General features: G+C 67.9%; 4 protein-coding genes across 6 annotated transcripts; 2 read left to right on the top strand and 2 right to left on the bottom strand.

The window, feature by feature from the left end:
• Positions 1–128: 128 nt before the first annotated feature.
• Positions 129–4,275, bottom strand: ICMT (isoprenylcysteine carboxyl methyltransferase; the record flags this gene model as incomplete). The annotated part of the gene is given in 6 exon segments (XM_082329198.1): positions 129–1,553; positions 2,405–2,622; positions 3,430–3,599; positions 3,688–3,776; positions 4,047–4,157; positions 4,159–4,275. Coding segments are annotated over 6 exon segments (888 nt in total). The 3' UTR covers positions 129–1,370.
• A 775-nt stretch (positions 4,276–5,050) lies between these two features.
• On the bottom strand, positions 5,051–11,465 carry ACOT7 (acyl-CoA thioesterase 7). 3 transcript variants are annotated; one of them, XM_082329124.1, is made up of 9 exons: positions 11,380–11,465; positions 10,478–10,595; positions 9,873–10,029; positions 9,289–9,380; positions 9,039–9,153; positions 7,614–7,700; positions 6,708–6,824; positions 6,291–6,475; positions 5,051–5,661 (listed from the first exon to the last, which is right to left on the bottom strand). In XM_082329124.1, the coding sequence occupies exons 1-9, from the start codon at positions 11,430–11,432 to the stop codon at positions 5,557–5,559; spliced, it is 1,029 nt and encodes a 342-aa protein (XP_082185250.1). In that variant the 5' UTR covers positions 11,433–11,465; the 3' UTR covers positions 5,051–5,556. The 3 variants fall into 3 exon arrangements, with proteins under 3 accessions (XP_082185250.1, XP_082185251.1, XP_082185249.1); XM_082329125.1 differs by lacking the exon at positions 11,380–11,465 and adding an exon at positions 10,689–11,307; XM_082329123.1 differs by lacking the exon at positions 11,380–11,465 and having other exon boundaries at positions 9,873–10,569.
• A 1,293-nt stretch (positions 11,466–12,758) lies between these two features.
• LOC309598577 (espin-like) lies at positions 12,759–24,118 on the top strand (the record flags this gene model as incomplete). The annotated part of the gene is made up of 14 exons (XM_082329305.1): positions 12,759–13,052; positions 13,659–13,852; positions 16,154–16,340; positions 16,427–16,609; positions 16,694–16,825; positions 16,916–17,135; positions 17,208–17,485; positions 19,134–19,554; positions 19,842–19,868; positions 21,121–21,266; positions 21,362–21,643; positions 23,700–23,779; positions 23,861–23,872; positions 23,971–24,118. 14 exons carry the CDS (start codon positions 12,759–12,761, stop codon positions 24,116–24,118), a joined length of 2,604 nt encoding a protein of 867 aa, XP_082185431.1.
• Positions 21,953–23,152, top strand: LOC309598392 (espin-like protein; the record flags this gene model as incomplete). Its single annotated transcript, XM_082328904.1, has 1 exon — positions 21,953–23,152. The coding sequence occupies one exon, from the start codon at positions 21,953–21,955 to the stop codon at positions 23,150–23,152; it is 1,200 nt and encodes a 399-aa protein (XP_082185030.1).
• Positions 24,119–25,006: the final 888 nt, after the last annotated feature.

The following is a 25,006-nucleotide window of genomic DNA, read 5'->3' as shown; positions in this document are numbered from 1 at the left end:
GCATGCCAAAAACCCACTGGGAATTGCAAAAGTAAGGATTCCAGTTTTGGTGATGTCACCGGCACCTCAAGAGATCTCCAAATAACCACCAGACAGAAGTTGGCAATATTTTTTCTTGTTTTTTTATAAAAAAAACCAAAACAAACAAACAAACCCAAAACCAAAGCAACTTCCATCAGTGCCCCCTTTTCCTGAGCCGTACCACAGCACCTCCACCGAGGAACACCGCAAGCCCGAAGCGCGAACTGACAAGCAACTCGTTTCCATTGCAGCTAGGAAGAATAATGTAAAACTCAAGAAAACAGTGAACCTCTTTGGTATATAACGACAGAATAAGTTATACCACAAAGCTCGAGTAAGAACCATTTCCAAAATGGTAATGTTTAAAATAGCATTAGCTAGCCAAACTTTTTTCCCGTTTGGAGAATTTCCCTAGAAGCATCTCCTAGTCGCGCCGACACCCCAGGTTTCGCCCACAAAAGCAGGGAAGGATCTCAAGCACTAAAGCCCTCGACAAGCTCGGCAGCTGCGGTTCTTTCCCAACCCAAAATCCTGGGATCTGTGCAGGACAGAGGCGGCCTGGCAGGATAGGAAGCAGCACAATTTGGAAGTGGGAAGAGGGAACAGAGCTGGCGGCGGGGAGGCTCGGGAAGGCGGCGGCTGAAACGGTGATTCCTGAATTCACGGTAGCAGCCGAGGGAGGAGGCGCAGGCTCGCTCTCCTGCTGCGTTTCACAGAGGCGCCCGCGATCCAGCAGCATGAGGCGAGCGGAAAAGGCTCCCTGTGAACGTTAACGCCTGGGGAGAACCGATCAGTGCCGCGCTGCCGGCTCCCCAGCAAGCAGAGGGTTGGCAGCCCCTGCACCTGAGGAGCGGAGAGCCGGAGGTCTGCTCCTGCGAGCTGCCCGAGTGCCAGCTTGCAGAATTGGGATTAAAGACGTGCTGCCTGGCTCGCAAGGTCAAAAAGCTTTAAAATCGAATTACGCCATAGGAACAATCCGCTGACTGGCGCCTTTCCTGCACGGGGGCGGGAGGGCAGAGCTGTTCTCCAGAAGAATCAGTCCGGAGGCGTTTCAGTACAATTCAGCTGCTGCAGGCAGGAGGGTTCGATTCTCTTTAGGGTCGCTACAGGCTAAGTTATCTGGAAGATCCCTGAATGTGCAACGAAGGACTTATCTCGAGGAGGATGAACGAGCTTCTGATCTGCTAGTGACCCGGCAGGCCGCCCAGCTCCGCAGCTCTTCGCCAGCTCCTCCTGGGCGGCCGGGAAATACCAACGGGCTACTCCCGGCACCAGCACCACGCACCGTCGCTCGCTGCCGCGGCACCTGGAGCTGGGCATTCGCTCAGCCAGTCCGGTTTTTGCCCGCATTACAGTTCCACTTTGACTCCTTTAATAAAAGGGAGACCCGATGGCACTTTCCTTTTGTACTCCAGGTACTCTTCTCCAAAGAAGTGAATGAGCGTGATCTCCTCCTCCTCGATCCGCTCCCTGAAGAAGCGCCAGGACGCCAGCGCGTAGCCCACCACGCAGATGGGATTGCAGAGTAACACCTGCGAATAGACACAAGCGGTTAGCGTTCCCTCGCCTCCCAAAGAAACCAAGGCTGCTCCCCATCCCCACATGCTAATCACCCTTCATTAAGTTTGCCATGAGGTCTAAACGGTCTCCAACAAAAGGAAAAGACCCCAGCACCTTTTGTGGAATTTCGCTCTGGAGAGAAATTAGCGCTTATGAAGAAAGCCACCTGCAGGCAGCTGCCGGCTCCTGCCGCCCCGACTAAGAGCGGGGCCCCGGCTCTAGAGAGCCCGTGCGTGGCCGCGCTGCTCCGCATGCAGTCTTTACAGTCTCTCTCTGGAGAAATAAAGCCAAATGCCAACCACCAGCCAACCACGAGAAGAGCACGACTAAGGCAAGGCTGAGTTACAGCTCGACCGCAGCTGGCTTCCAGTTTATCCTCTGGCCAGGACCCTGGGCACTCAGAGGGAGCTCTCTTTGCCATCCGGCACAGGCCTGGTATTTGGCAGGAGCGAGGTTGAGTCCGACCGCTTACAGAGGGCATTTTGGCTGTAGGAATGCAAGGAAACTCTGGACACCAGCTTTCGGCCAGCAGCGTATCGCACTCTGAGCGCGTTCTGGCTCAAACCCCGTCCCCGCCGCCCCTGCTTATTCCACACAGAAATTTAAGGCGATGGGGTCTTCCCAAAGATCACATGGGGCAGAGCGTTCGGGGTTTCCTGACCCCCCGCGTGCTGGTGGGAGGGAGGAGGTGTCAAAATCCGTGCCCGGGCCACCCCTGCTGCTGACTGCCGGCGGTTTGCATCCCGTTACGGGTACGGGGCAGCATTAAGAAGAAAGACCCCGGTTATAAGACGAAAGTATCTGAGCACGTTGTGTACGGTACCTGTGTTCCAATACTCCAGTAAAACCATCCCACGTAAGATGGGTGCCGGAACCACCCATACACCCCACTTGTCACCAAAGTATGAGTATCCGATTTCTCATTCTGAACAATATGGTTGAAGTTGGAGCCAGCTGTGAGCATGGCCGCTTTCCTCAGACAATCCCCAAAGATCACCATCAACAACCCTACAGTACTCAGCCAGGTGATCTGCTTCAGCTCTGCAAGTGAATAAGGACGGGTCACAACAGGTTCGCACAGGTCACGCTCGCGGTGCGGGGGTCGGGTCGGTGGCTGGGCTCTTCCCCCCCCACCTCGAAGCGCGACAACGCGTACAACACAGCCAGCGTTCCACGCGCTGCCGTCCCGCCACCGAAACAAATAAAAATAGCGTCCCCTGCCACGGAGTCACCCCTGACGTGGAGTCTGTACATCCTCGTGGCGGAGCGCCCTAAGGGGAGCCCAGCGCTGAGGCAGAGCCCGGCTTTGCGGTGCAGAGTAAAGCCGACATAAAGCACAGCCAAGTGGATGCACCAGGGCTGGATGTGGGGAGCTCCACAGCCCGCGCTGCCGTTACAAAGCGGGGAAGGAGAACATCTCCCCTCTCCCAAAAAAAAAAGGAAGCACCCCAGACTGGGCAAACAGCAACCGTTTTTGCCGAGTTGATTTTATTCCAGGTCAAAAGAAGACACCCAGATGTAACCGAAGCGTCATTCTTTGTACCACCAAAGCTGCTTGAAGGATACAGCCAGAAAAGGGCTGAAGACCCGCTACACAGCAAGGACAGCCTGGTGTGTCACAGCGAGGGGCACTCCCCCCCGCCCCCCGAGACCGAAACCGAGAGGCTTTGAGCACAGAGAGATTAAGGCCGCGTCAAAGCCCTCCTGCGCTGCCACTGCCGGCACGGGTCAGCCAAGCGGGGGTCACCAGCGCTGTGCTCCCAGGCGGGTGGGCCCCAGGCGAGCCACATGCAGCCGGGCAGAGGCAGGGGCCGCGGGGGGGTGGCAGGGAGGGGCAGGGCGGCCGACCTGGGAAGAGGAGCTTCTCCAGCGTGAACTCCACCCAGGAGGAGAGGGCGGCCAGGTTGTACTCGAAGCTGTGGTTGAGCAGGAAGGAGTCCAGCGAGAGGCTGCGTGGGTTGTTGATGGCCGTCACCAGGTACTCCGAGTAGTGGAAGAGGGAGAGGGAGCACATGTACCTGCGGCGGGAGGGAGGCAGGGAGGGAGCGAAGGCTGCGCAGGGCCGGGGCCGCCGCGCCCGCCCCGCTGCCCCGGCCCGTCCCTTACCATCCGAAGTGGCGCCAGGCGGAGCGGCCGGCGCTGAGCAGCAGCCCGCAGCCGAAGGCGAAGCCCAGGAAGCAGGCCCGGACGGCGATCTGCAAGCAGAGGGAGGGGAGAGCGCTGCCGCCGCCGCCGCCGCCAGGCCCCGCCAGGGCCTTCCCCCGGCCCGGCGTCCCCCAACCGCCGCCCCCGGGGCCGCTCCCCCGCCGCCCCCCCCCCCCCCCCCCGGGCCCGCTCCCCCGCCGCCCCGCCCCCCCCCCCCCCCCGGGCCCGCTCCCCCGCCGCCCCGCCCCGCCCCCCCGCCCCCCCCGGGCCCGCTCCCCCGGGCCCGCTCCCCCGCCGCCCCCCCCCCCCCCCCCCCGCACCTTGTAGAGCGGCCGCGGGTAGAGCAGCAGCAGCGCCGCGTTGACGCCCGCCACGTGTAGGGCGAGCGCCAGGCGGCCGCGCAGGCCGGGGGCGGCCAGCAGGGCGGGGGGGGGAGCCCAGCGCCACCGGCAGCGCCGCCACCGAGGCGCCCAGCAGGAAGGCGGCCAGGCTGGCGCGGGCCTCCCGGCCCAGCCGCCCCCGCCGCGGACCCGCCGCCGCCGCCGCCATCATGGCGGCGCCCGCCCCGCCCGCGTCGCCCGGGAAACGGCGGCGCCGCTCTCGCGAGAGCTCCGCCCCGCGCAGGCGCAGCAGCCCCGGGAGCGGCGCCGCTATCGCGAGAGTTGCTCCGCGCAGGCGCATTCGCCGGGGCAGCGGCGCCGCGCAGGCGCAATGGCCGCCGCCGGCGGGAGCGGGGCGGCCCGGAGCCCGCCCGGGCCCGTGCTGCCGTCGGTCGTTGTTCCGCATCGCGGACTGCGACACCCGGCGCCGAGCAGCCCCTCCGAGGGGCGCAGGCGCCGTTCCCGGCGCGGGCTGTACCCTTCGGGCCACCGTCCCCTCACTGCCCGCCGGGCCGCGGCGCGCCCGCCCCTCCCGCTGCGGGCCCGGCGAGGGCGGCAGGCCCCCGCCCCGTCCCCGGGGCTCTCTGCCCCCCCGCCGCGGGGGAGCGGGGGGAAACCGGTGGTGCCGGCCCGCCCACCGCCGCCGCGGCCCGACACAGCCCACACCGGCCCCGGGGTGAGGGCAGCTGGGGGGCCGCGATCCACACCGGGCGGCTGCTGAGCTGCCGGAGCTGTTCTGGGGGTCCCATTAAAGGAGGCAAACTTTCTTAAAAACAAGGGCGGGAGCCCGCTGCGCCACTCAGGGACCCCGGGGGGATCCAGGGGGGAGGTGGGGGGGGGGGGGGGGAAGCAGTCACAACTGCTGCTGCTCGAGACAAAAAAAAAGACACAGCAACCCCCGTTTTATTTCAGTCAATGACAACAGACTTTATTTATGCCACAGGATTCCTTAAATAACTTAGATGTGCACAAAGAAACTACCTAGAGATGTCAACAAAACGGTCCAAGACATTCAGTACGATACTGGGGCGCGTTTCTTGTCACGAGTATTGTACGTAAGCTTTGGTGTGCGGTTTTAGGACAAACTGGCAAGTTTAACACAGCACCACAAAGACTCGCGGCCTCGCGCGTCCCTTGTGCTGCCATGCGCCTCTGCCCCACTCTGGCACGGGTGGGAGCTTCACTTACGGTATTGAATGGTGAAAACAGGGCTCCAGAGGCGAATGGCGAGCGACGGGGAAGGCTCCCGGAGGCGTTCGGGGCGCTTAAGCCACCTAAAGCACGAGGTCTACAATGCTAAACCGATCAGCAGCGAAGCAACCGCACCGCCGCGGCAGCTCTGGCGGCAGGCTGGGGCGGGCGAAGGCGCGAGGCCCGGCGCGGACCGGACACGACACTAACGGGAACCTGGACGTTTGGCGGGTGAAGGCTGCGAGAGCGCGGGGTGGGATCACTGCCGGGCAGCCTGCTGCATCTGCGCCTGCCGCTTGGCTTTCGTCTGGAGGTACCTGCCCTTCCCTTCCTCAAAGCGCCGCTTCTCATCCTCCGTCTCTGTCTGCCAGCAACAGAAAAAAGCGAAGGCCTTGGCGTTAGCTGCCTCGGGGCAGCGCAGCTCTCCTGCGCCACACCTCGCAAGCGTGTGCAGGAGGGAAACGCGCCTCCCCTTACGGGAAACGTAAAGGAAAACCTGCGCTCCGTGAAATACATGTTTTGACAGCTAACGTACTCCTGCACAGAGCAGGAGGAGACCTGCACAGATAAAATATTAATCAAGAAACAGCCCCCAGTCAGCAGCGCCGCATCAGCAAAGCCCTGCTGGGATCAGGAGAGCTAAAAATAGGCAGGAGGGCTGGAGCGGGGATGCCACGGGGAGCAGGGACAGGGGACACGGGGGCCTCCGTCGCCGCTCAGGGTCCCCTCCCGCGCATCTCCAGCGCGAGCAGGAGGGGAAGCTGCAGAGCCTCATCCACGAGAAAGGAAAAAAATCCCCAATCTCCACATCGGCAATTTTCAGAAGAAATTAACAAAACAAAACCCTGAAGCCTGCTCTGGAAAGGCCCATTCATGCTCGTATTTTTCTGCTGAATAATTCAAGGGAAGAGGATTTGTTGGACAAAAAAGCCAGCTGCGGTCTGCCCCAGGAGGAGCAGGAGAGGGGAGCAGCCCAGCGGAGAGAGCTCTTACCAGCAGCTGCGGGACAGGCAGGGGCTTCCCCTCCTTGCTCAGCGAGACGTAGGTGAAGAAGGCGCTGACAGCACGGTACCGCTCCCGAGGCTCGTCCACAAATGGGTCGGCGTCCACAAAGACTTCGATTTCCATGGATTTATTGCTCGTGAAGGTCATGCGCCCCGAAATGGTGATGACGCTGCCTGCAAAGCAGAGAGCGGCCGATTACGCAGGTGGCCCCTGCTTCTGCTCAGAGCAAGGGAGCAAGGGGTTCCACGTGTTTTGTGCTTAAGCCACGTCTTAAGCGGAGCTTCTCAGCACAGGACAAGTCTAACGGGGGCTAAATTTCTCTGTCGGTGTGTCCCGAGCGTGCAGCCAAGGGAGCCAGGACATGGCTCCGCGGGAGAGCAAAGCGCCCGCCACCACCCTCGGTACCTTTTTTGATCTTCTCGTGGAAGTTGATGGCGTCCACCGAGGCGGTGACAATGTTGGTCTTGCAGTGGCGGGCAGCCACAATCCCGGCAACCTCATCCATGAGCTTCATGGTGACACCTGGGGGGCGGAGGCAGAGGGCATCTCAGGGAAGCCGGTGGGATTTGGGAAAAGCCAGGTGTAGGTCAGTAAGGCCTTTGCATGACCAAAGCTACGCTGAGGAGTCGGGCCAGAGACTGAATCCCAACTGCAGGAATCCCCTGGTACCAGCACAAAGACTTCTGGCAAGAGTGCCATCAGGGCAACATCCTCGCAGACCCGGGCTTAAGATTTAGGCCAGCTCTGGCTCTCCTGAATTTCATTGAGCAAACCTCAGCCTTGCAAGGCAAGATCAGGCCCACAAACCTGCTTGGAAAGAGCTCTGAGCCATGTTGTTTTGGGTTTTTTTTTTTTTTTTTTAAGGATGCAATTAGATGAAGAGCGGCATCCAGCGGCGTCCCAGCCCTCAGCGAACGCGCCTCTCCCTGGGCTCATTCTGCACACATCCGCCCTGCCCTGCCCGACCGGCGGGCGATGGGCACTGCCAGCCAAGAGGAAATTACTCCAGCAAATTGCAGTCATTGTACGCTGAGTGTTTACAATCAGAGATTTGCAATTTAAGAGACGATGACAAAATTGTAGGATTTACGGTTCGAGTATGTCCATTTTCGGGGCCTTTTTTAAGCACAGAAAAAGACAAAGCTTTTGTCTCACCTGAAGCAATGCTGAACCTTACAGATGGTGGAAATGGGCCTGCGTACCTTCAGAGGCAGAGCCCGCCTCCCAGAAAACGCACAAGTCGCTCTCAAACCGCGCTTCTGCTTCAGGGAAAAAACAACCCAGCCGTTGAACGGGGCAGCACTCACTCACCTCCATGCACGAAGCCCAGCAGCGTGCAGTCCGATGGTCCCACCAGGTGGATCAGGCTGGACTGGCTGTAGCCAACGGTGTGCGGCTCTGGTTAGAGAAAGAGCAAAGCGGAGGTCAGAGCTGCTTGGCCAGCACCAATACACTGCTGTACACCCTTGTCTTAAACCATCTGAAGGAAGAAAACATGGGGCTGGCTTGTGCAAACCAGCATTTAAATCGGCCCCAAGAAGTCCTGAGAGCAGAAGCTGTTCCCCACCTGATGGGCTGCCCCCCCCTCTAATGCCCACCCATCAATTTTATTCCAGCTCAGCTCGTTTCTTCTTTTAAAGCTTTCAAAGAGCCTGAAAGCAAACGGGAGCGAACCGGACGGACGCGTGGCTGTACACCGTCTCTCCTCAGGCCACCAGCCGCAGCCGAATCTCCCTGAACCTGCTGCTTAGCGGCATCTCCAAAGGACCACGCTTTCCCCTTGGCGTGAAGACCTCGTCCCCCACATCCCCCAGCCCTGGCACGTGCTGCTGACATCTGACTCGCCACTAAATCCAGATGACAGAAATTGCACCCTCCGACTGCCGGCAGAGGAAAACCGCTCTCGGGGACAGCTGTGTTTTCCGTCTAATGAGAGATGCTAGAGGCGCTTAGCGCAGGAAAAACCAGCCGAGCCCCCGACCACTCGGCATCGCATCCTCAGGGAGGACACCCGCGCAGCAGCACCCACGGAGCCTTACCTTTTGTCTGCCTATCTGTGAGCAGGGAGAACAGAGGGGAAAAAGGCATTTGAGCAACTTTCATCCCACATCACCCTCCCCCCCAACGATCCCCACGCGCCACCTCTCCGCCTCTGCCTGAGGACCACGGCTGGTCCTGGAAGCCACTGGCCGCTTGCGCCTTCGGCTCGCCGTCAGTGCTGTCACCGTGTTTCCAGAAGCCGGGGCAACGCTTTCAGTAGGAAAGAGATCCCCAGTGATCCCCCAAGGAGAGCGTGACCCCCCGCTCCTCCCTGTAGCTCATGCTCCCCTTCAAACACTGGCTGATGAACTTGCTAAACACTGACTTCCAGAGAGGGGCTGCAGCTGCAGAGTGTGCAAAACCCTTGCCCAATGCTTGCATTTATCCTATGCTGAGCAAAGCTAGCTCCTGCTGTCCAGGAGTGCACGAGGGATGCAAGGAGCGGTGGGCAGGAACCGTGTTTCAGAAGAGGGCATCCCACCCACCAGCCCCAGCGGGGGATCACAGGGGCCCACCCAGTTTCCCCTGTGCTCACACACCACGGCTCCAAAATCCCATCCCCATCCCCGACGCAGTGTTTTGGAGCACGCGCTCGCAGCCACAGGCGCCCGGGGATGGCTGGAGTTGCCTTGGGGACCAGTTCGGCCTCCCAGCACCACCAGGTCATTTCCACAGGCCATGCTCCACCCACATTACCTGGGTTGATGACGGGGAAGATCATGTCACCGTTTCTCTGCTTAGTTTCCAGCCGATCCAGCTTTTGCTCCTCGTAACGCTTCTTCCCCTCGTCCTCCTGCTCCTTTCGCGCGTACTGGAAGGAAGGGCCGGTAAGAATCGGGTCGGCAAAGCCACCGGCACAGCCGGGGGTGCCAACAGGGCCAGGTTAGCGCCGTTCCCCTGGTGAGGGCGAGCTCCGGTTTTCCGGGAGCAAAGTGAGCCGTCCTACCTGGATGGGGGGAACCTCAAGGACCTTGTTCACGTTCTTCAGGGACAGCGGCACGTACCACAGTGTCGCCTTGTTCGTCACCTTCTTCGCCCCTGGAGAAGAGGGGGGCAGAAGGTGATCGTGCCAAGGCCAGCAGTGCTGCGCTGCTGCGGTCTGGGGTTGGACATGTGCTGGCGGTGCTGCCGTCTCCTGCCGGCCTTTGGCTCGGAGCAGATGTGACAGTGTGCTTTTGCGAAGGCGTCCCGGCAAGCGGAGCCAGTTGCCACAGCAACAGCAGGAAAAGGGCCTTTTTCAGGCCAAAGGCAGCCATGGGCAGCAAATTAGGCAGGTGGAGCTAACAGCGGATTTTTCCATTCTTTGCTAAAAACAATCAACGGAGCTGTAATCCCCAGGGAGCCCGCTTGGCTTCCCTTCCCAGTGCCGACCCTCCCTGCCGCTCCCAGCACTCTCAATAAAAAGGCAAGGTCTTCCCTCTGCCCGATGCTGCCGGTGACGGTGGGCGGAGGACGGGGTCACCGCCGCAAGCTCTTGGCTTATTATGGTTATTCCTGGGGTTTTGGGACAGAGCCGCCAGAGCCACCCACCTGTTAAAATGTTTTCGGACATGACGTTGACCTGGACCTCCACGGAGTGCCGGGAGGTGTAGGTGATCTCGGCGCTGACGTTGGCCACCTCGCCGATGCACATCGGGGAGAGGAAGTCCGTCCGCTCCACCCGCGCCAGCGCGGCCACGCAGGGCTCCTGGGGATGGCGAGGGCGAGACAGCGAGGGTAGCGGCCGCAGCCACGCCGCGCAGGAGGGCGGCCGGCAGCTCCTGGGGCCGGCCCATGCCGCACGCGGCTCCAGCACTTCCACCTTATCAGCCGGTGGTTGCGCTTCCTTCCCCACCCATAACCGATGCCCGGGCTGCCTCTGACTCGCCCTTTGTGGGAGTTCAAACATTAACGGCAGCGTAATAATGTTTCTGCTCATAAAACACAATTACAGTGGGATGCTTCTGGCTGCCGGAGCCACCAGTGGTTTGCACGCCTGAGCAAGCGCTTCCGGCGCGGGGGGACGAGCGGGGAGGTGCCCAGGAATGCCTGGCGGTCCCGGGGGACCCCCTGCTCCCAGCAGACCCCCGAGGCGCGCCAGGGGGGTCGGAGAGTCACCAAGCCAGAGCCCGGCGGGCGCTCCGACGCCTACTCACCCCAGCCTGGGAGTTGCAGTGGCGGGTGCTGATGATGGCTCCCGCCTCCTCGATCATCTTCAGGATGGTTCCCCCGTGGACGTTCCCCGCGATGTTGGCATCATCCGGGCGCATGATCCTGCCGGGGGAGGGACATGGGACCTCGCACCCCCTGCCGTGCCCCCAGCCCGGGTCCCGGTGCAGCCGCCCAGCGGCACCGCCATCGCCCTACCGGATGAGCTGCCGGGCCATCTCACCGCGCTGATGCCGGCAACGTCACCGGCGCCGCCTGCACGCGGCTTCCTGTGAGCAGCGGTGCAAACCACCCTAAAGTCCCGCCGGGAGGGGAAGGAGGCATCGCTCCTCCGCCGGGGCGGCCGCTGCTCGGCTGGGGCCGCGTCTCGCCGCACCGCACCGCAGCAAACGGAGACCGAGCGGGCACGTGCCACCGCTCCACCCGGCTTCCCGGCTTTTGCTGGAGCCGCAAGCCGCCGACGGGAGGACGGACGGCCGGGCACGGCGGCGATGGGGCAACGGCCCGGGAGGAGCCGCGCTTCGGCGAGGCGGCCGTGCCAGGCAGCCGCAGCGGGCACGGGCAGGAAAACCGGGGCGCGCCCTGCCCGCTCACGCACACCGAGCAAGGGCGCGGCGCTGCTCCGCCGCCGTGCCCGGTGCAGGCAGCGTCACCGGCGCAGGCAGCGTCGCTGGTGCAGGCAGCGTGACCAGCACAGGCAGTGTGCCTGGTGCAGGCAGGGTTGCCGGTGCCGGCAGCGTTGCCGGTGCCGGCAGCAGTGCAGGTAGCACCGCCGGTAGCACCCCGGCTGCGGGCCGGCCCCAGCCCCGGCGCCCGCCCGCCGTGCCCCAGCCCGCCTCCCCTCCCCTCCCCCGGGCCCCCGGCAGCGGGCGGCGCGGCGGGGCCGTACCTGGAGACCTGGATGGCGGCCGGCCCCGGGCCCGCGGCCCCCCGCTCCGACATGGCGGCACCGGCGCCCCGCCCGCAACGGCGCTGCGGCAGCGCCACGCCTCGCCAGGCCACGCCCCACCCCGGGGACACGCCCCCCGCGCCGTCCCATTGGCGAGCAGCGCCTCGCCACGCCCCCGCGCCGGCAAGGGGGCGGGGCCTGCGCTCTGCCGGCCGGCGCCGGGCGGGGACGCAGCGGGGAGCCGGCGCCGGGGGCGGAGCTCCGGTGCCCGGGGGGCGGGGCCCCGGTGCCCGGGGGCGGGGCTCCGGTGGTGCCGGGGGTCAGTGTGTGCCCCAGGGGTCAGGGGCCCCTCCGCCGCCCCTGGCTCGGCGGCCCGCCCCGGTTGGGAAGGGGGTCCGTGGGCGCCTGGGGTTTGCGGGGCGGGCGGAGGCGCCGGTCCCGAGCGGCCAACGATGGACCGGGATGGGGCAGGGATGGGTGGGAGGGACGGAGCGGGTACGGGGGGGCCGCGGCACTCCCGTCCTTGCCGACCGGCGGCGGCAGCAGCGGGGCGCGGGGGCCGGCAGGGACATGGTGCTCCGGTACCGCCGCAGCCCTTACGGGCCGCCGGCGGGGCAAGGCGGGCGGGCGGGCAGGGCAGGGCAGGCTGGAAGGACAGGCAGGGCAGGCAGGGCAGGCAGGAAGGACAGGCAGGGCGGGCAGGCAGGGCGGCGGGCGGGGGCGGCCACGCCGCTGTCCGCGGTGCTGATCGCTCGGCGCCGCCGCTGTCCGCGGTGCTGCCGGGGGGGGCCGGTCCCCGCCTGCCCGCGCCGCCGCTGCCCGGGGTCCCGCCGCCGCTGCCCGGGCTGCCCACGGGCTCCGCCGTCGGTTCCCGCGGTGCCGGCCGCCCCCGCTGCCCGGCCCGGCCTCCCCGCGGCGGGAGGAGGCAGGGCAGCGCTCCCCGCATCCCCCCGCTCCCTCCGGTGCCGCCGGGACCGGCAGGCGCACGTCGGGGCTGCCGGAGGCGGGCGGGGGAAGGGGACACCCGTGGGGCGGGAGCGGGGGCAGCAGCTCCCCGGGGCCGCGGATGGCAGCGCCCGCAGCCGGGCAGGGGCCGCTCCCGGAGTCCCCCGGGCCGCCCCCGGTCCCGGCCGCAGCCCGGCGAAGCCCGGTGCTCCGGCAGGGGCCGGGGGGAGCGGCACGGGGGTCCCCGGCGGCGGGCGGCGGGCAGCGGCGGCCGCCGCGCCGTCGGGCGGGGCGGGCGCGGGGGCGGCCCCGGGGGAGGAGGAGGAGGAGCCGGCGGGCCCGGGGGGCGGCGGGGCGGCAGCGCCGCGCAGTGCCAAGCGGCGGCCGGGGCCGCCGCCGGGGCCGCCGCCGGGGCCGCCGGGGCCGGGGCCGGGATGGCGCTGGAGCGGGCGCTGCTGGCGGCGCGGCAGGGCGACCTGGAGGCGCTGCGGGGGCTGCGGGCGGCCGGGCTGCTGCGGCCGGGGCTGCGGGACGCCCTGGGCGCCTCCCCCGCGCACCACGCCGCCCGCGCCGGCCGCCTGGCCTGCCTCCGGTACCTGGCGGCCGAGGCCGCGCTCCGCGGGGACGCGCGGGCGCGCAACGGGGCCACGCCGGCCCACGACGCCGCCGCCACCGGCAACCTGGCCTGTCTCCAGTGGCTGCTCACGCAGGGGGGCTGCGGCGTGCAGGTGCGAGCGGGGGCGCGGGGGGCGCGGGCGGGCGGGGACGGTTTCGCAGAGCGGGCGGCAGCCGGGGGACCCGCAGAGCCCCCGGCGCCCCGGCGGGGCTCAGCCCCGAGGGGGAGCACGGACCCTCCGGGGCCGCGCCCGGGGCTGCCGGCCCCTCCGGGGTTACACAACGGCGGGAGCCGGGCGGTAAGCGGCTTGCCGCGGGGCGAGGCCGACGCCGTGTGACGGGGTCAGCACGCTTCGGCAGCCGCCTGGCCGGGGTCCAGTTCTGCCCGCTCTCCGCCGAGCGTGGAGGGCGCAGCGGGGCTCCGCGGCGAGCCCCCGCGGGCAGGGGCCGCTCGCCGCCGGCAGAACAAGCGGGGCTTTGTGCAGCGCTTGCTGCATGCGGATGCAGGCCCCACCAGAGGGTGGACACACTTGGCCCATGGCCCCCCTGATGGCCCATCCCCTCCCTCCGGCCCTGCTCCGTGCAGACGGGACCTCCGCCCCGGCCAGCCCACCCTCCCTGGGGCCGGCTCCCGGCTGGGGGATGCCCCGTGGCCACCCATGGTCCCCAGTCCCACGCACGCTCCCCAGTGCCGATGGCCGCTCCGCTTCTTCCCGCAGGACACAGACAACTCCGGTGCCACCATCCTACACCTGGCAGCCCGCTTTGGTCACCACGAGGTGATTGACTGGCTCCTCCGCTTCGGGGGCAGCGACCCCACGGCGGCCACCGACACGGGAGCGCTGCCCGTCCACTACGCCGCAGCCAAAGGGGATTTCCCTTCCCTGCGACTGCTCCTGGGACACTGCCCCAGGTAACAGCCCCCGCTGCCAGCGGCGAGACGGACTCCGCACCGGGGGCTCACCGGTCCACTGGCCGGAGAGGGGCTGGCGGCAGAGCGGGGTGCCTGCTGCCGCCCCATCTTTCCCTCCAGCCGCTGGGCACGGTGCCAGCGCCAGGGACGGATGCCGCAGCCACCTTTGTCCCCCGGCTCCAAGGGCAACGTGGCCGCGTTATCAGGCTGGGCAGGCAGCTGCACCTTCTTTATAGCCTGGAGAGAAAGGGCAAGGAGGAGAGCGGCAGCGCTGGCAGAAATATTGCCACCGGCCCCCGGGTCTGTTCCCTGGGCTCCTGGCGCGGGGTGATAACACAGCCGCCTTTGTCCGCCCGCCGTTATGTAAATGGATTAGGCTGCCCGCCGAGGAGAGGCCTCTCCCTGCGCCGGAGGCGACCTTTCCGCCTGCCCAGGGCCGCGGGCATCGCTGGGCACGGCAGCCCTGCTCGGCCAGCATCATCACGGCAGTGTCCCTGCTTCGCCTCCCGAGCGGTACCCGGGGCCGGGACGGCCTCCCAGCATACGCGGCACGGCAGCCCGCCAGGCCCGTGCTGCCAAGCCTCGCCGCGCGGCTGCAGCGGGTGATTAGGCGGCCCCTAATCTGATTTCCCACAGTGGGCAAAAGTGGCTAGAAATAACCCACGGCCCCGGCCGAGGTGGAGCCGGGGGATGTGCTGGTGCCCCACACCGTGCCTGGCAGGCTCGAGGGCTGCGGATGCGAGGGGGTGGGCAGCTACCCCGCATGCACCCAAGGGGGTCCCAAGGCAGCGGGAGGTGAGCCAGGGCTCAGCAACCCTCTGTCCCTGGGTGCCACGGCCCCGGACCCCCCAGTCTTCTTGCCAGGCAGGGCCGCAGAGTCATCGCGGGGTCCCGGCACCCCTGTGGCACTCACCGCCCGTCCCTGCTCACCGGCTACCAGCAGCCTCCCCAGTCTGGCCCTTTATCCCCAGGTGTGCCGGCTCAGCCCTGGGCACCTGTGGGGATTAACCCCCCGCAGCCCGCAGCCCGGCCCCGGCCCAGCCGCGGCTCCTGCTCGGTGCCTGCGGTGTCGGCCCCGGTGTGGTGCAGCGCTGGCGGCAGCCCTCCTGCGTTGGCTTTCATGCTTCTTGCCGGGGTTGCTCCGCTGCTGTCACCGCCTTCCCCTTGAATTATTTAGGGCCTGCCCCGTGCCTGGCCCTGCACCCATCCGGAGGTTCCGTTACAGCTGCGAAATCCAATCCCCATGCACTGCCGCGGGACGCTGGCGCTCCTGGCCCACCCTCGCCCCGACCTCGCAGGGTCCCCGGCAGCCGGCAGTACCGCGAGGGGTCCCAGCCATCTGGCAAAGCGGTTTACCAGTGCTCACCCAAGTGGCTTAACCCCCTCCCGATTAGTGGGAAGGAGCAATCGGGAGCTGAACGCACCCCCTGCCCCTGCTGTCACCCTGTGGCCTGGCCCAGCCTGCAACCGCCCCGGCCCCAGCCCCTGCTCGGGGAGCGCCGAGCGGCGTGCCGGCCCGGCGCTGCAGCACCGGGGCAGGCGCCCTGTGGCATGGCACGGCGGGAAGGCAGCGCTGGCTGCGGCCCGTCTCACGGTTACAGGGATCAATTATTAAGGGCCCACGATCGTTGCGATAACAGAGCAGAGTATTTATTGCTCTTCCTTTTTTAAATATTCAACAGTTTTTTTTACAGAGCACTTAATAAACCAGCTTCCTGCACGGCGGGGATGCGGGATGCAGGGATGTGGGATGCAGGGATATGGGATTTGCGATGCGGGCTGTGCGATTCAGGATGCACAATGCGGGATGTGGGGAAGCCAAGGCCTGCTGGGACGGCGGGGGGATGCCCGTGCCCGGCAGTGGGGCTGGCAGGGGGCAGCAGGGCCCAGGAGCACCATGGTGCAGGTCGGCCTTTCCCTGCCGGCTCCCCGGCGGCCGGTGCTGCCTAAGCCGCTTATTTAAAAATACTGCTAAACTGCAGTGTCCAAAAACAGCCGGAGGAAGGAGCTTAGCCTAAGCAGGCTGATTAACTTAGTGACCTCCCACCACAGCGGCCGCCGCTGCGCGGGGACCCAGTGAGGAGCCGTGGGGTGGACGGCTCCCAGCCCATGCTGCCCACGCTGCCCGGCCCTGGCACTGCCCTGCCTGCCCCTGGCCAGCGTGTCCCCTGTGCCCTGTGTGTCCCCCATGCCTCCCCATGTCCCCACGTCCCTGCAACCCTCACGTTCCCCGTACCTCCCGTCCTGGTGCACTGCCGGCTGCGGTGGCCACGGGTGACAGGCGCTGTGCCCTGCTTGCAGCACGCTGAGTGCCCAGACCAAGACAGGGGCCACCCCGCTGTACCTCGCCTGCCAGGAAGGCCACCTGGAGATCATCCAGTACCTGGTGCAGGACTGCGGGGCCGACCCCCACGCACGCGCCCACGACGGCATGACCCCGCTGCACGCCGCTGCCCAGATGGGCCACAACACTGTCATCGTCTGGCTGGTAAGCGCTGGCTGGACGCGGCATGGCCGTGTGGCGGCATGGCATGGGGCTGGCGGCGCCGGCGCTCAGCCCACCTGCCCGCGCAGATGAGCTTCACGACGGTGAGCCTGTCGGAGCGGGACGCCGAGGGGGCCACGGCCATGCACTTCGCCGCCAGCCGCGGCCACGCCAAGGTGCTGAGCTGGCTGCTGCTGCACGGTGGGGAGATCACCACCGACAGCTGGGGCGGCACGCCGCTGCACGATGCCGCCGAGAATGGCGAGCTGGAGGTGGGTGCCAGCAGCTGGTGGGGTGCTGGGGTGGGGTGGGGGGGCCGCCCTCTGGCCCTGCCACACACCCCGCCGTCTCCCCAGTGCTGCCAGATCCTGGTGGTGAATGGCGCCGACCTCAGCGTCCGCGACCAGGATGGCTACACGGCGGCCGACCTCGCCGACTACAATGGCCACGGCCACTGCGCCCAGTACCTGCGCACTGTGGAGAACATGGTACGGTGGCGTCCCGTGGCTGAACGCACGGGGAGCGCGCGCAGCTCTGCGCTCCCACCCTGCCGCCTGACCGCGTGGCTGTGCCGGCAGAGCGTGGAGCATCGCGTGCTGTCGCGAGACCCCTCGGCGGACGGGGAGTGCCGGCAGCCCGACTCGGGCATGTCGTCACCCAACACCACAGCGTCGGCGCCCCAGGCGCGCTTCGAGGTGGGCTCCCCCGCCAGCACCCTCTCCAACTACGACTCCTGCCACTCCAGCCAGTCCAGCACCGGGGAGAAGAGGGGCAGCCCGCCGGGGGCCCCCGCCGCCCGTGAGTGCGGGGCCGGGGGGCGCGGGGTGGGGGCTGTGGGGCCAGCCCCCCCTGACCCCTTGCCCTGCGCAGGGGTGCCTGAGCCGGCGCTGGCGGACATGCAGGCGTACATGGACATGCTGGACCCCGAGATGCGGCCGAGGGGCCGGGGGCCGGCAGGCGAGGGCCCCCCCCCGCCGCCGCCCCCCGCCTTCCCCCCGCCGCCGCCCCCACCCCCCACAGCCCAGCCACCCCCGCCGCCCCCCGGCTACCCCGCGCCCACGCCCCCCGCCGCCCCCCACACTGCCGACATCTATGTGCGGGCCAAGAACAACCTGCGGCACGTGGAGAGCCAGGCGCTGCGCCGAGAGGTACGGCCCCGTCCACCATGTCCCCTGCACCGTGCGCCCTGTGCCCCATGCGCCGCGACCCATGCTCAGCTGCTCCTGGCCACGCAGCTCAGGGGATGAGACCCGGGGGAACATGCCACTGGGCATCGATTCCCTGTGGGGAGCTGTAAGTGCTCAATGGCACCGGGAAGGGACAGCCACGGCTTGAGGCCACATGCCTGCGACGCTGGCATGCACCAGGCGACCGGGGTGCAACTGGCAGCAACGGTGCAGCAAGCCAGGGCTGGCGATGCTCCAGTGCCTCCGCGGCACTGGGCGGCCCTGCTCCACCACTGCGCCGGCTGGGGCACCCGGTGGCACCACGGAGGCTGGCGCATGGCCGGCCGTCGCAGCCGCGCCCACACGGCCCTGGCGATGCCACCAGCACCACGCCGAGCTGGGCGTGGGCGGCAGCGCAGGCTGTAACCTGAGCGGCCGGCTCCGGTGTCGCCTGCGCCGCAGGTGTCGGGTGGCACAGCCGGCGCTGCCAGGAGCTGAGAGGGCTCAGCCGGGCGTGCACAGGTAAGAGGGGTGCAGCCCCCCGGGGTGGGCCAGGGAGGCATAGGGACACGGTGGGCTCGGGGCCGCCCTGACCCCCTACCATGGCTCTCGCCACCCCACCGGGGATGGGAGCCCAGTGCACGGCCACGGCCGGGGCACTGGTGGAGGCCAGCGCCACGAGGGAGAGGGGCACATGGGATGGGGGGTCTCAGCAGAGCAGTGTGTGCCAGGCCCGTGCGGGGCTCGGGACCCCGTTGTGCTCATCGTGCATGGGCCTGGCTCGTTAGCACTTACTGGGGTAATGAGCGGCCCTGCCTGGGGGCTACAGAGCCAGACTGCCCTGGGGAGGTGCGGGTGTGTGCCAGCCCCGTGCCAGAGCGGTGCAGGTGCCCCACATAGCAGGGCTGAGCGGCACAGATCCTCGTGCCAGACTGGGGCTGGGGCTGCCGGAGCAGGAGCTGGGCTTGGCACAGCGCCCATGGCAGCTGGAGCAGGAAGCGCTGAGCTGGCGCTTGTTGACTTAGCTGGAGCTGGCGGCAGCGGCAAGCGCCCGGGCTCACCATGCAAATGCCATGGGCAGAGGTGGTGCATGGGGAAATGCAAATAGTGGGGCCTCCGGCAGGGGAGTGGGGCCGTGCCACTGCGGCACCCCAAACCCGGGTGGCGGGCACGGCCCCCTGCAGCACCGGCACTCGGCAGCACGACCCGCAAAGCTGCTGCGGTATGTGCCGGGGTGAGCCGAGGCTGCACTGCCTGAGAGCCCTGTTCAGAGGGAGGTTTGGAACCGGGCCTCGGCCCTGCGGGGGATAAGCTCCCGGTAATCCGCGGGGCCGGGGCTCGGCACTCCTGTTCCCAGGGGGTTATCCCAGGGGAGGCTCGGCCGTGCTCCTGGGCACAGGCTGTGGGGTCACAGTGCCAGGCACTGACGGTGCGTGCTGCCACCCTGGTGTGCAGCCCCTGGTACAGCCTCGTGCCGAGCAGACCCCCGGGGCATGTATCTGCCGTCCCCCCAGCCTGGCATCTGCCCCATGGCCACCACTGGCATGGCCCTGCTCCGCCACAGCTCTGCCCCACAGCCACCCTGGGCACAGCCGGGCATGGCTGCACTGAGCTGCGCTCCCCGTTGCAGCTGGCGTCGCGCGAGAGCAGCCCCGAGGGCCTGCGCCGGGCCGACTCCACCAGGCGGTCAAGGAATTTTGGCAAGCAGCCGAGCACCGGCGACTACTACAAGCACCTGGGGCACGGTGCAGCTGAGCAGCCCGGCCCACGGCGAATGGCGCACAGCGAGGAGGTGAGCCCCAGGCCCTGCGCCATGAGCCTGCACATGGCTCAGCGGCACCGGCACCAGGCAGCGCCTGCCTGTGCTCTCTTTCAGGCATCGCCCATCTCAGCGGACACCATGCGCAATGGGGAGAGCAAGCCCGGCACGGAGCTGCCGCCACCGCCGCCACCCCCGCCACTGCCCGATGCTGCCTGCCCGCCGCCCCCACCCCCGCCACCGCCGGCCGAGACCCCCGCCGGCCCCCGCCGCTCCTCCTCCTCCGCGGGAAGTAAGTGGCGGGGCGCTGGGCGGGCACAGGGCGCGATCCCAGGCACCGTCCCGTCGGCTGCACTGTGGCGCCGGCCGCCCTGGCGTGTCTCCTCCTGCGGCACTCCGTCCGCGCGGCTCCTGACAGCCTCTCTGTCCTTCTCTCCTCCGGTGTCGGCGTGGGGGCCCCCATGCCCACCCGCCCCCGCCTGCTCTCACTGCTGGCCGCTTCTCTTCTCTCTTGTCTCGCGGTGGCCAAATCCTTCCTCTGCCGCGCGCCCTGCGCCGCCTCTCTGCTTCTCCCCCTAGGAGGAAAGGCGCTCAGGCAGATGAAGAGTAAGTACCGCGGCCCCGCGCTCCTCCCTGCTCAGGGGGTGCCCTGGCCCGGGGCACGGCCGGAGGGGCCTGACCCGGCACCGTCCAGCGCCGGAGCCACGGGGCATTGACAGCCGCCAGGGCGGGCAGCAGCCCGCAGCCCTCCGGCCCGCCGAGCCCTCGCTGCCGCGTCGCCAGCATGCCACACGGGTGCCCCGAGCGCTGGCACGGGGCTGCCGAAGCCACCGGGCAGGGCTGGGCAGGCGGCCGGGGCTCCATGCCCCCTGCGGCCCCCGCAGCCCCACCGCCATCCCGCACACAGAGGGCCTTTGTTTGCGCTCAGCCGGCCGGCGTGACCCTGCCATGTGAGCGTACCGGCCGCTCCCCCACCGCTGATTGCAGCCGGCGGGCTTGGCCACTGCTCGGCGCCCGCTTTATTAGCGCTGGCTCCCAGGGCTGGGGGGTCTCAGCCGGCACTGGATGGCAGCGCGCACGCCCTGCTGGGCCCTCAGCACCCGCAGCCGTCTCGCCCCGGCACAGCACGGCCGAGCGGGGCGAGCTGCGGGCGCCAGCGGCAGGGAGGGGGCTCTGCCTTGGCACGGCACCATGGGCCGTTAGGGACCCGCACATGGCTGGCACGGACGGTGGGTGCTCGCGGGGTGGGCGGCACGAGCAGTGGCACAGGCATCACCAGGGGCACTGCCGTGCCCCGGTGCCAGTGCCATGCAGCCCTCGGGGCTCAGGGCTGGCAGTGGGGTTGGCTTGGGCTGGCTCAGGCTGTCGGTGCATCGCTGCCAGGGGCTGCGGGGGACTATAGGGGGTCCAGGGCCCCCGGTGAGCTGGCACAGGGCTGTTCTGCTGTGCCAGGGCTGCCGCCAGCCACGGACCTGTCCCTCCACAGGCAGGTCACTGCTGTCGCAGCACAGTGCCGCAGGGTGGGTGGCGCTCAGGACTGGGGCTGTGCTGGAGCCCCAGGAACTGGGTGTTGGGGTGCTGCTCCAGCAGGGTCCCATGGAACCAGTAAGCTGGGTGTTGGGATGCTGGTCCCATGGACCTGGTGAGCTGGGTGCCGGGGTGCTGGTCTGGCAGGGTCCCATGGACCCAGGGGACTGGGTGCTGGCATGCTGCTCCCATGGGGCTCCCAGGGGTTCCCGGGTAGGGGGGCAATCAGCCAGCCACCCTACCACCCCCGTGCCCCATGAGCTGGCAGGGGAGCGGTGGGTGGGGGGCTGCTGGCAGCGGGGCTCTTACTGCCCGCCCTGCCTCCTCCCAGGCACCAAGTCCTTCAACATGATGTCCCCCACCGGCGACAACTCGGAGCTGCTGGCCGAGATCAAGGCCGGGAAGAGCCTCAAGCCGACGCCGCAGAGCAAAGGCTTCACCACCGTCTTCTCCGGCAGCGGCCAGGCAGGGGCCAACGTAGGTGGCGGGGGGGGGGGGGGCAGGGAGCCAATGGCATGGTGTGGTGTAGCACAGCAGGCGCTCACCACCCTCCCCCCCTCCTTCTTCTGCAGGCAGAGTCGCCTGTGTCCTCCCCGTCACCCACCAGGACACCCACCCCACCGGCCACCCCTGAGGCTGCCGGGCCACCACGCTGCCTGGCAGGGGGCTCGCCAGAGCCAGTGCTGAACGGGAGCTCGCCGGTGCCAGCGGTGGGCGCTGGGGTGGCGGTGGAAGCGGAGACGCTGGTGCCGAGCCACGACGAGCAGGGCCGGCCCATCCCTGAGTGGAAGCGGCAGGTGATGGTGCGCAAGCTGCAGCTCCGCATGCAGGAGGAAGAGGAGCAGCGCCGTAAGGTAGGAGGGTCTCGCAGGCTGCGGCGGCAAGCACGGCACGGGCATGGCCCAGTGGCTCAGGACCTGGCGAGACGGCATGCGTGGCATCGCCTCTGGCTCACGGCTGCACCAGGGGACCACCCCACCTGCATGCAGGGGTGTCGTGCCCCGGGGTTGCCACACGTGGCAGTGGCAGCACAGGGTGTGCGTGGCACGGCCTCAGGAGCCCCTTTGCCCTCTTTCCCGCTGCAGCCCAGGAGCTGCTCGCCGCCCCCGTGCCGGCACGGGCCACCCGCCCGCAGGGGCACGCCGGGACCCACTGGGCAGCCGATGCGGGAGGAGGACGTGCGGCACCTGGAGAGGCAGCTGGGGAGCCTGCGGGTGATGCATGAGGCGCAGCCAGCGCAGCTGCTGCTGGGGCAGCCGGAGGAGGAGCTGCTGCCGCTCCTGCCGCTGCCTGCCACCCTGGCACCCCAGTGCTTTGCCCTTGCCTGCGAGGACCTGCCCACCTGCAGCAGCCAGCCCCCCGCACTGCCAAGGAGTGCGGCCGCACCGCCGGCCACCCTGGGGAGCCAGGAGGGCCCCGGGGCTGGGGGGGCGGGGGGTGGCCCCGGTGCCCTGCACGACGCCCAGCGTGAGATCTTGGGCTGCGGCGTCTCTGTCCGCAGCCTCAAGGCCAACTACGAGGGGCCAGGGGGGGCCCCCGTGCCTCTTCCCAGGGTCACCAAGCGCAAGCGGGCGCAGCCCCCCAGCAGCACCCGCCGGCCTGTCCTGGAAGAGGAATACAGAGATAGGGCATTGCGGCGGAGCCAGCTGGCACAGCCAGAGCTGAGCGGCCCACAAGAGCCCGCCGCGGCGCGCAAGGAGCACGCCATCTTCCTCTTCCTGGAGCATTGGAAGAAGCGGGCGCTGGCGGCGGTGCCTGGGGAGGCACGGCCATCGCGGCCAGGGAGGCGGCGGCCAGCAGTGGGGCAGCTGCTGGCCCGCTGGAGGAGCATTGCCCGCCGGGTGCCAGGGCGGCAGATCCGGCGGCTGAGCCGTGCCACGGTGCTGTACTGGCCCCAGCACTTCCTGCCCCATGTTGGCGGCTCGCCCATGCCCCACGACAGCCTCCCGCTCGACCTCTTCATGCTGGGCTACTTCCAGCTGCTGGAGATGCCGCTCAGCCCTGAGGAGCGGCGCTTCCGCCACCTCCTCTGCTACGAGATGTTTGACCGCCTGGGCAGCCACAGCTGGCACCGTGTCCGCCGCTTCCACCGTGCCGCACTGGAGCGGGTTGAGGCTGGCCACTGCCACTGGCTCGATGGCTTTGAGGACCTCGTGCAGCAGTTTTTTGGGGACGGCCTCACCACGGCAGCGGAGAGCCTGCCGGAGCCCCCCACCGTGGCCCCGGGAGGGGAGGGGGCAACAGTTCCAGTGCCGGTGCCAGTGCTGGAGCTGGGCGAGTTCAGTGAGGAGGACGTCTGCCGCTTCATCGACCGCAGCTTCTCCTTCTGGAAGGAGAAGGAGGCAGAGATGTCTGACACCTGAGCCCGGTGGGATGCTGCGGGCTGTGCCAGCGGTGTGGCGTGGGGCTGGCTGGGAGCAGGTGCCGGGGGGCAGCCAGGGGCAGCAGAACCCAGTGCCCGGGTGTGCTCAGCCGCCTCTGCAGCTCTGGCAGTGCTGTGGCTTGGCTCGGCGGAGGGCTCGGTGTTGGTTCGCGTGGACACAGGCGGAGGTTGCGGTGTGCCGCTTGCTGTGGCTGTGTGTTGTGCGGGGGCCACAGCACCGGGGCTGTGCTCCCTTCTGGTGTGGCGTTTGCGGTGCCGGGGCGGTGTGGGCCCCCGCGTGTCAGTGCAATAAAGCTGTGGTGTGCTGCGAAGGGCTGGCCGCGCCACGCACTCCTTCCTCCTCCCCGTACTGGCAGAAGGCGGGCAGCAAGGGGCAATGTTGGCGAGCCACGTGCTGTCCGGGAGTGTGACTCAGCCCGGCCACCAGCGGGATATGGCGCCGTGTGCCAGGGCGATGCCGCTGCTTCGCGGTGCTGGTGGCAATGGTGGGCTCCCGGCAGCGCCGGTAACGCGGCTGTCTGTTGCAGGAGAAGGAGGAGGAGGCGCGCCTGGCCAGCATGCCGGCCTGGAGGAGGGACATCCTGCGCAAGAAGCTGGAGGAGGAGAGGTGAGCCAGGGCCAGGGGACACCGTGCCGGCTGGCCACCCCTGCGGCTCCACTAACCCCCCTCTTCCCTTTGCCTTTGCAGGGAGCAGAAACGGTGAGTGCCGCAAGCCCCTTCCCTGGGCAGGCGGGCGGGCACGGCGGCTCCGGTGGCTCCGGTGACCGCGGCGCCCTGTGCCCTCCGCTACCAAGCAGGAAAGAGCAGGAGAAGCTGAAGCAGGAGGAGGAGGAGAAGGAGAAGGAGCAGTCGGAAAAGCTAAGGACTCTCGGGTACGATGAGACAAAGCTGGCGCCCTGGCAGCGGCAGATCATCCTCAAGAAGGGGGACATAGCCAAGCACTAGCTACGCCATGCCACGCCATGCCCCGGCTCTTTGCGGCGGGAGGAGGCTGGCAGGTCCCATCGTGGACCGGGACGCGCCTCGACACCCTCCTCCCGCCGCCGATGGCCACGTAGCCCGACCCGGAGGAGCCCCCACCGCTGTCCCAGGCTCCCGTAGCCCCCGTCCCGCTGCTGCCAGCCCACCGCCACCCCGTGCTGACCTTCGCAAAGCGACGTGCCGCAGTACGGGTCACCTGGCTCCTTGTGCACTGACCAGCTCAACCACTGTGGCTAGGCTTGCCATGCCGCCTGGCTCCCTGTGCTCCCTGCTGGCACCGCTCGCTGTTGCGGCCGCGGCACGCTCGCCTCCACTCCTGCCTCTCCTGCCTCTGGAGCCACTCGAGGCCAGCTCCCGGCTCGCCTCCACCCTGGACCACCTGCCTTTCCAGTGATTAAAACGATAAACCCCACCAGCAGTGCCCCGCGCCTTCCTGGGGCTGCCCATGCCACCCCTCTGCTCGCACCACGCTGTGCCCACCGTCGTGCCCCCGTCGCCCCTACCGTGCCCATCACCCACATCCACATCACTTCCATCACCCACATCACCCACATCACCCCCATCACCCACATCACCCCCATCGCCTGCAGTTACCGCATCACCGGTGGTGGTCCTGATGCCAGCGGTGCCCCGATGCCTGGCTGGGCTGGCGCAGCCCTGGAAAGAAGGGCCGGGGGCCAGCGGACGGAGAACACGCCACTTTATTGGGGGGGGCAGGCGCGCCCGGCAGCGGGCGGCCTCGAGAACTATCCCATGGGTTTGCGGCAGGCTCGGCCCCCGCTCGTCCTGCGAGCGGCCGGGCAGCCGGCATGCCGGGGCGCAGGATCCCCCCCGGCCCTGGGAGCAGGGGGA

The sequence above is a fragment of the Platalea leucorodia genome (genome assembly GCF_965183815.1).
Source record: "Platalea leucorodia genome assembly, chromosome: 17".
NCBI classification, from domain to species: Eukaryota; Metazoa; Chordata; class Aves; order Pelecaniformes; family Threskiornithidae; genus Platalea; species Platalea leucorodia.
This window is presented reverse-complemented; position numbering and strand designations above follow the sequence as displayed.

What these genes read in the sequence shown, in the direction of transcription:
- ACOT7 (XM_082329123.1), bottom strand. Translation starts at nt 10,260, where the DNA reads ATGAGCAGAAACATTATTACGCTGCCGTTAATGTTTGAACTCCCACAA. An exon ending in TTGAGGTTCCCCCCATCCAG is followed by an intron (nt 9,154 to 9,288) that starts GTAGGACGGCTC and finishes CCTTCCTTCCAG; the next exon opens with TACGCGCGAAAGGAGCAGGA. An exon ending in CCACGAGAAGATCAAAAAAG is followed by an intron (nt 6,476 to 6,707) that starts GTACCGAGGGTG and finishes TCTGCTTTGCAG; the next exon opens with GCAGCGTCATCACCATTTCG.